General features: G+C 39.8%; 1 protein-coding gene across 1 annotated transcript; it reads left to right on the top strand.

The window, feature by feature from the left end:
* The first annotated feature begins 1,772 nt into the window (after nucleotides 1-1,772).
* LOC125778694 (protein toll-like) lies at nucleotides 1,773-9,271 on the top strand. Its single transcript, XM_049457738.1, has 3 exons — nucleotides 1,773-4,612; nucleotides 4,680-5,563; nucleotides 5,628-9,271. Exon 1 carries the CDS (start codon nucleotides 1,830-1,832, stop codon nucleotides 4,566-4,568), a length of 2,739 nt encoding a protein of 912 aa, XP_049313695.1. The 5' UTR covers nucleotides 1,773-1,829; the 3' UTR covers nucleotides 4,569-4,612; nucleotides 4,680-5,563; nucleotides 5,628-9,271.
* The last annotated feature ends 499 nt before the right edge of the window (nucleotides 9,272-9,770 follow it).

Here is a 9,770-nt window from a genome sequence, read left to right as displayed (position 1 = left end):
CCTTATATTTAGCGTAGATTTTTGGTCGACCACCCGTGAAAACTTATATCGCAGTTTTTGTGTGCCTTTACCTCGAATTATTTTCTGACTTATCGACTAATTCATTTACATATTTTCGCCCTAAAGAGGTTCACTGGTCGCCGACGGATTCCGCTGAAGAAATTCAGCGACAACGCAAACAACTTCGTCGGCGCCGACCGCAAGCTGCTCGAGGTGAAGGAGGCATTTCTGGATCACTAGTGAAGGCATTCGCAGCAGAAGAAGAATTCAGCTTCACCTTCATACCAGCCAGGGCACCCACACTTCGGCGCATTATGGGAGGCCGCGGTGAAATCCGCCAAACATCTAGTTGTTCGCGCACTCGGCAACGCTCTTCTCGCCGCAGAAGAGCTGTCAACAGTACTAGCCGAAGGGGACGCCATTCTCTATTCGCGTCCACTAGCACCGTTGAGCCAGGACACTACGATGGAGAAGCCCTACCTCCAGCACAACTACTGATCGGTTGCCCGCTTCGAGCACTGCCACCAGCTCAAGTGCCAGCGGACCTAATTCGTTGTCTCAAGCAACAGTTTTGGCAGCAGTGGTCGAAAACATATCCCACGAGCCTTCAGGAGCGCAACAAATGGCTACATCTGGAGCGGAATCTGCGGCCGGCCATCCAGTCATCAAACACGAAGACAACACAACACCGCAGCAGCGGGTACTATGAGGTGTCGTCGCAATCGCAGAAGAGCAAGACGACAAGGTGCGAGCCATAAGCTCGCCCTGCTACCCATCAACGTTGAAGGATCATGATCCTGTCAAGGTGGCCGGTGTTGCGTCAAGCGACATCCTTTAAACTACTACTACTATTACAAAATTTTTGAAGGATAATAGTATTAATATTTGAAATAAAATGTAAAAGTTTAATTTATATAAAATACTCACCATAATGTAACGAAATGTATTCTACTTACCCCTTTTTGTAAATACATACTTACGCATCCTGGAATAAAGAATTCAATTGGTTAGAAGAGCAATCGCGATCGGTCAGTTATACTTTCGGTGCAGGCAATTTAGTTTTCACACATTCTCAAGTGACTAATTTTTTTCAAAAAAGTTTGAGATTTTTCACCAAGTTTCATCGAAAATTTTACTCAAGTTTCAGCTTTCACGGACGGAAGGACGAACAGAGACATCCTGCCGGATCTCTATTATTCTCGTCATCCTGATTATTTTTGTATAACTCTATATCTATCTCGGTTAGTTTTACGTGTTACGTACAACCGTTAGGTGAACTAAACTATCATACTCTCTAGCAACATATTGCGAGAGTATTCAAACGAATAAAATTAGAGAACAAATTGCAAAAACGCATATAGCTGATCTCCTGAAATTTTGATTTTAAAAATAAATATTTTCTAAAAATAACATTTATTGCGAAACGTCGTTAGCTAGTTATTTTATAACATTCATGATTTGTATCTCAAATATTTGTATTATATTGAAATCATTCTAATAAAATTCTATCTTAATTTTTAGCGATTTGACTGGTGTTTGATGTAGCTTTAAAGAGTCATGGCAACTTTTTAAAAAGTTTTTAACCAAAAATATCCACCTCCTTACGAGAGAGTAAATTCTTCTTATATTAATAGATCAACAAACAAATTATCGCACAAGAGCGAGTGCTTAGAGATAAGTGCTTGCTTGATAAGGAATTAAAACACAATTTAAGTTTCCTAAAGCGTATCAATTCGATATTATATTTTAGTATTTCAGTAAGTGTAAGTGAGTTGGTCTGCAAGCCCGATTTATTGTGGAGGAAATATAAGAACAATAACAGCAAATTAATGAATATGAACAAATTAAAAGTACGGAATTTGTGTGTAATACTCGCCTACATACTTACTCAACTGATCATAAACAACAAAATTCTGTTGGCGCACACTACCGAAATGGAGTTAATCAAAACTACTGTTGAACCGGTCTCCACTTGGGCCGCCGATTGCTTTAAAGATGAGAAGACTACTTGTGACTGCTATGGTGATGCCGATTTTTCTTGTAAAATTGCGGACGGACGCAATTATATTTATATCAGTTTTAATTCAAACTTACGGGAACTATTTGTATTGTGCTCCATAAACACAGAAACTAATATCAATTTTCTACTTCAGCACAAATTTCAGTCAATTTTACTAAAAACACGTTATTTCAAAGTGACGAATTGCAAGAGATTTACATACGAAATCTATATGAATGGCAAAGTGCGGAAAATTCTAATAAAAATGTATGAGCTTAATAAAGTAACAATAGTCCATAACACTGACCTTGCTGCAGAACCAGTGGAATATATGGCTGAACCCATGAAAATGGTTCACCTACAATTGATTATTAAATCAAATCGTAATGAAATTCGAGAAGCAGATATTATAAGCATACGACATGACATATTACTTTATAAGCAGAATCTACTGGAAACGTTTGCGCTTAGCGTACAAGGCCTAAGAAACCAGTACATATCGCTGCAAAACTTGTCGCAAACATTCTTTAAAAAATTCACTGCGCTCAGACAGCTTGACTTAGCAGGAAATAATATGAAAATGTTGGACGCCAACATCTTTGCAGCGCAAACAAAATTGAATAGTCTGAATTTGAGCCGTAATGAAATTCGTGAATTGCCCGAAAGTCTGTTTGCATATCAGCCTCAACTTCTCATACTGGATCTGAGCCACAATTTATTGACATATTTAACACCACACATTTTCGATCACACTCCTCGGCTATGGCAGTTGATACTTGGAGGCAATCAACTGCACGACACCACAAATATTATGGAAAATCTGAAACCGTTGCATTATCTACATAGGCTAGACGTAAGTCAGAACCAACTGCAAACTATTTGGAGCACCGATACTTCCGTCAATAGAACGCTAAGGCTACTGACAAATTTTCTATACAGCTATAAGGGTATGACTTTGGATTTAGCTGACGGTCTTAAATATATTACCAAGTTGCAACCAGAAAATTACAATGGTGGCAAGATTAACTCAACAGTAATCAATTTTAGTGGCAATCGTCTGCGCGAATTCACTTTAGATTGGCTTGTAGCAGCGAACATTTCATGCCCTTTTGAAATAAACCTAGAGCACAATCTGATTGAAAACTTTTTTGCTTTACAAAATTTCTTCAGTGCAACTGCCGATTGTGCGCCCGAAATCAAAATGACTGGTAATCCGATCGTGTGCGATTGTAAATTGGCTTGGGTTTACAGTGAAAACTATCGTTCGCTGTTCAATGGTTTGCAGTGCATTCAGACGTCAACCAAACTAGTAAAAGATCTCGCGCAACTGGAACGTAAAGAACTGTGTGCTTGGGAACCAGTAATGTGCCCCAGCGAATGCAATTGTTACACACAATTTGAATTCCTGCACATCAATTGCAACGGTGCGCAACATATCGAACAGCTCCCACGCCCCGAGCAAGTTGGGCTCAAGAGTTCGGTACTCGATATTAGCAATAACAATTTCATTGCATTGCCGCTAAATACCACCTTCGGCTATGGTAACGTTTCGCAACTCAACGCGTCGTACAATAAAATCACGAGCATAAATATCAGTCAACTGCCAACCAATTTGACGGTTTTGGATTTACGAAATAATCGCTTAATATCTTTAAATGATGAATTTTTACGTACATACCTCAATGAGAGCACAAAACTACAATTTCTCTATCTAAGTGAAAATCCTTGGTTTTGCAACTGTTCCACACTGCAACTGCTGCACACCATACGTACACATCGGACACGCATACCCGATGCCGAACAGTTACTCTGTGTTAATCAGCCGAACGATACACTCCTAATGGCAAATGTGAGAGAATTATGTCCAACTCCTGTTGATGCTAAATATTATAAGGACTTGATTACAACTTTGATTAGTGTAGGGTTAACAATTATTATTTCACTTTGCATTATCTCACTCTTCTACAAATATAAATTAGAAGTGGAAGTCTGGTTGTATAGCCACAACATATTGAGATGTTGCATTCGCGAATGTGAGCTGGATAAGCATAAAACATTCGATGCGTTTATTTCATATGCACACCAGGATGCAGACTTTGTCAACCATACATTGCTGCCGCGACTCGAACAGTGCGAACCACCATTTCGGATATGCACGCACGAACGCAATTGGCTGGTTGGCGCTTATATACCTGAACAAATCATCGAATCGGTGGAACAGTCGCGTCGGACGATCATTGTGCTCTCGCAGCACTTCATCGAGTCGGATTGGGCGCGCATGGAGTTTCGCACAGCGCATCAGTGCTCGTTGAACGAGGGTCGTGCGCGCATAATAATGATTAAATTTGGAGAAATCTCGAAAAGTGAGTTACTGGACAGAGAACTAAAGGCATATTTGGATATGAATACATATCTGGATTGGCAAGATGTCAGATTTTGGGACAAATTACGCTACGCCATGCCACATAAGGTGGGTGTAGAGAGGAATACCGATATGCTAAAAATTAACGGTAGAATGTATGTTATGGGACAAGTTGAGATGAATCGTTTGGCTGACGACATTGTTTAAATTTATCACGGTTGGTTTGTGGTAAAGCAATTGGTTGCAGAATGGTAAGATTTATCACAAATACATTTACACATATTTATGAAAATACAATTATATTGCAATTAATTGCAGTTACTTCATCAATATTCAAAATGTCGCTACTAAGAGAAAGATGGAGATAATCTTGGACAACATGCTTACCAGGCAGTGGTGATCGCACAAACTCTTCAATCCCATTTTATTATATCTCAAGTAACTATTTAATCAATTTTCCTGTTGAATACATTAAAAAGCACACAATGATATCTGTTTATATAATTCTGTAAAAATTATTTACTTAAATACTTAATCAAACCGTCGCTGGGAAACTGCTGCAACAAGGCCAAGACTCTCTTTAGGGAGAAAGCTGAAGTCAGACCGCCGCTTGGCGGCCAAAATTGTGGAACTCGGTTAAGCGGCAAAGGTCGGATGAGGGAGAAAACTCCCTTGATAAAAATTGCAAATAGGGGCTGCAACAACCTTTAGCTTGGACTTGGCGTGTTCGATCGAAGAAGAAAGAGAGTAGCGGTGGCTGTCTCTTCAGTCTTTCTGAAGGTGGTCAACGGAAACTCTGGGCCTCCCCAAAAAGGGGGAGCTAGATTTGAGAAGGTGCACAAAGTGTATCTTCCACAGTTTGTGGCCCCTCACTATCCACGCAAGACTGGATGGTGATAAAGCTGGAGAGAACCGAGGAACCATATCGGCAAGTGCTGATACTGCTAAATGCGGAGTCCATCTGTCTAAAATACTGCCGAAGGATTCCAAAGTCGAGCACGACATGGACGGTGAACTATCGCTACTGGAGGAGAGTCTGGAAGATGAAATTTTTCCAGATTAACCTCCATCCACTAATTTACTGCTTCGTGTAGAGCAAGACGGACCCGACATCATCCAGCTCCAGGAACCCCTACTGAATAGTAACGGCATCTCTCGATTGTGGACGAGGTGCTATAAGCTGCTGGTGACCAACCATGCAGGTAGAAACAGAGTCTGTATGATGGTCCGAAAAGAATTAACGGTATTTCTTTTACGTAATTTCAGCAACGTACTGACGGCAGCTTTGGAGTGTGACGCCGGAGATGCCTGATTTCTGTGCACATTCCGCATTACGATGAAGTGGAGCTCCCTTACGAACTTTTGAAAAAGACCTTGGCTGAAGCGTAACGAAGAGCAACCAGTGTTTTCATCGGTTCCGACGCCACTCGCCGCATTCAATCTGGGGTAGCTAGAATTCAAACAATAGAATTGAGACGCTTTTTGATGTCATTGTTAACGAATGGGTGCACCGCAGCTTTCAGTCGTCGTGCAAAATTACATTGGAGAGCTCCTGTCCACAGAAAATACCAAAGGGCAGAGGGAAACTCTCTCAGATATCAAAGGGTCATGTAGGTGTTTATTTCCGGTCCCTGTCTTTTCCACTCAATATGAACATTTCGAGTTCAACCGAATGCCATTTGGACTAAAAAACCCGCCTGCCACATTTCAAAAAATTACTAACAAACTACTGAAAGATTTTATTAATAAAATATTTGTGTCTATTTATACGATACTAGCTGACCCCGCAGCCGTTGTCCTGCGTGAAATTATGTATTTTGAAATGAAAAGAAAGTTAAATTTATCATTTCATTTTTTTTTCAATGTAACGCAGCTTTAGAAACAACATTTTTCGGTTTCTGTTCCGGTATACAGAAAAGATGGTTTTCCAACTCGTGAGCATGCTACGGCCTTGTGAAAAACATAGCATTTCCAAAATTATGCCTCACACTATGCGACTATCTTTAGGTCCTGTTGACTGTCATCTCAAATTCAATTTTCACTGAAAACGGAATACGTTTGACCTGAAATGGCAAATCGTTAGAACTCACAGGATTTCGTAGGATCGAGCATTCTGTCCCTTTGTACTCGATAGGTGCGTCACAATCAGTCGGGTTCCATTACACAGTTTCGGCGCATGGGATTGGGAAACATAATAACGACAGATCCAACTTTGAGATGCAAATGATGCGGTGGCATACCAAGCCTGTCCAAAGAATTTAGGAATACCACTGGATAATTCACGGCGTCGTCTTCATAGTCAAGACGATCGATCGATTTATTGAGCGCAAGTCTCCCGGAACTTGACTTTGAATCTTCCAGTTGAAGTCAACAACATCGGTATTTTTGGCAGCTAACATTGTGCGTGCACTTAAGGAATCGTAGTTATGATAATTTGGCCAATGTCCGAACATTTGTGATGAGTTCATCCTTTGTGAATTGATAAAGGGAAGATGGAATTGATTTCCAATTTTTAGCGAAGACAATGTACATAAAATGTCTTTGACAATGTTAAGGTTTATATCGAAAAGTATGCGAACTTCATTTTCATTCCAGTGATTAGCGTGTTCCAGCATTTGTAATTGCTGGCTTACTTCTCCAAAACTTGCACATATTCCCATATACCATTCACAGTAAGCAATGACTCAAATAAAGTTGAACCGCGTACATTAATCAATAGCAACCGAAGGTAGAAACAATCGTCGTTTTTCGGGTGGATTGTGTAAATTCGTCCTAATGCATTAGTTGATAAGACACCGGGATGTCAATCTACTGGTTGTCCTTGCTTTCTTCGTAACTATTCGACGATGCATTCCATGTATGTACAATATCAAGGTATTTTCAAATAGAGCAATTTTCTCCCAAACACATCACTGACGAAAGTTAAGAAAAAACTCGTCAATGTTAATTTTGTTGCTGGTGATGTTTCCACTGGCTATACTGTATTCTCTGGGGTGAAATACACTCTTTGGCTATTCTCCAAATTCACTGCGAGACGCACAGCAGTCGGAAAACGTTCATGAGTTGCAAAACTAAATATCCTACAAAGCGCTTTATTGCAGTTCACGTATCGACCGTATCGTTCAAGACCAATAATCGCCATGTTGCTTCCTTTGGTGACGTACTTGAAAACGTATTTTATCGATTACACCAAACTGCAATACTCAACATTGACATGACTTTTGAATGTGAATTAGACAACGGTGGCGAATATGGTACGATCAAAGTGTTGTCAACTTCGATACTTACGCCTCTAAATTTAATGCTAAATGTTCTGCCATTGTCGTCTGGTGAGCAACGCCGATAGAGTGGATATCCATCATTTCTAGTTTGTGTTTCCGAAAGAAAAGTACGTGGATACTGTTTCGTGCATTTATTGACAGACATTCAAACCGAAGTGGGGTTGTGGTGTCCGCAAGGTCCATGAACCTTATTGGTTTTCATCACTTCGTATAATACTGGATCTTTCTTTGCATCAGGAATTTCCGCATGATTGAATGATTTCATCAATTTGATATGATGTAACCACATTCCACCATCCAAAGAAGAATGTGTGCGTGCGGCAAACCTCTCTTTTGCCACTCAACAGATTCATCTAGCATCTAACAGCACCATATATGCGTTGCTTCAAGATAATGTCCATCGAAGCTGTTGAAAAGTCTTGCTATGACATCGTGACGATCGCTTTCTGATTGATCGCGACCCATAATACCGCACGTATATCATCGCATTCTGGGAGTACTCGTTCGTGTGCCTTATGTTGATGCCAAAAAGAACGCCGACCGATATTAGCGCGACCTCTTCATGGCATCGTGACAAATTTCAATCTGTAATTGATCACTTTGTGTGAAAAACACATAACATTTTCACTGAATAATTTTCAAAAATTTTTCAGGCAAACGCCAAATTTGAAAGATTTAAATAATTGAAAAACAAAACAAAAAAATTGAAAAAAATATTTGTATGGAAAAAATTAACTTTTTGGAATAATCCAATTTTCCGACTTTTCCTCACAAAAAGCATACAGGTTTTTTTATTTCTAAACCTTCCCCGATCCATATGGAACATTTTCTGAAAATTTCACCAAAATTGGCTCAGTCGTTCCCTTAGCATTACTAATAAACAAACATTCATTCGTTTGTATGGGAAAAAGAAAAGAGCTGTTTTTAGGGGTTTTCCGGCAATTATTCGAATTTTTTCCTCCGCATAAACCATCTCTGATCCTCAACGTCCATTTTAAAAAAAGAATTATCAAATTTGGTTCAGCCGTATTTAAGTGATGAGCGTGCAGTAGTATCTCGATAGACCGGACACCCTTTAGTCCGGACACCTCTATAATCCGGACATTGCTATTATCCGGACAGTTTTATATTTTTTACTCTTTAATCCGGACGCTACAAAAAATGCAGACTTTTGTTTCTCTTTTCGCTTTGCTATTATGATTTTTACTTTGCGTTGTGAGTTTTTGCTGCAGCACTTCGAAGAATATCGGTACTTTAACGAAAAAATGTGCGTATATACATATGTACTACATACGTACTTAATGTATTGCCAATTATGGTGTATTTATTCCAAGAATGATATTATTCTCCACACGGCGGTGCACCGTTTGTTTATTCATAGTTCGTGAAGTGGCACAGTGACTGGACTTGCATTCAATTTCTTTGTTATTAAAATGAGCGGCAGACAAATAAATAAAAGAGCTCATAAAACCCTATCTATTCAGAAAAAATGTGAAATATTAGATCGCCTTTATAAAAGAAAATCAATTAGATACGTTGCAGAACAATTTCGGGTAACAAAATCTACTGTATTTGACATAAAAAAGAAACGTGATGCTATCAGAAAGTATGCGTCCAACTGTGTGCAGAAACCAGGTTAGTTAAAGTGGAACCGCGGCTGCGTCTTAGGTGGTCCATTCGGAAAGTCCAATTTTGGGCAACTTTTTCGAGCATTTCGGCCGGAATAGCCCGAATTTCTTCGGAAATGTTGTCTTCCAAAGCTGGAATAGTTGCTGGCTTATTTCTGTAGACTTTAGACTTGACGTAGCCCCACAAAAAATAGTCTAAAGGCGTTAAATCGCATGATCTTGGTGGCCAACTTACGGGTCCATTTCTTGAGATGAATTGTTGTCCGAAGTTTTCCCTCAAAATGGCCATAGAATCGCGAGCTGTGTGGCATGTAGCGCCATCTTGTTGAAACCACATGTCAACCAAGTTCAGTTCTTCCATTTTTGGCAACAAAAAGTTTGTTAGCATCGAACGATAGCGATCGCCATTCACCGTAACGTTGCGTCCAACAGCATCTTTGAAAAAATACGGTCCAATGATTCCACCAGCGTACAAACCACACCAAACAGTGCATTTTTCG

This window comes from Bactrocera dorsalis, chromosome 1, assembly GCF_023373825.1.
Source record: "Bactrocera dorsalis isolate Fly_Bdor chromosome 1, ASM2337382v1, whole genome shotgun sequence".
NCBI lineage: Eukaryota > Metazoa > Arthropoda > Insecta > Diptera > Tephritidae > Bactrocera > Bactrocera dorsalis.
This window is presented reverse-complemented; position numbering and strand designations above follow the sequence as displayed.

Bases quoted from the DNA above. Each gene is read 5' to 3' on its own strand.
- LOC125778694 (XM_049457738.1), top strand. From the start codon at position 1,830: ATGAATATGAACAAATTAAAAGTACGGAATTTGTGTGTAATACTCGCC.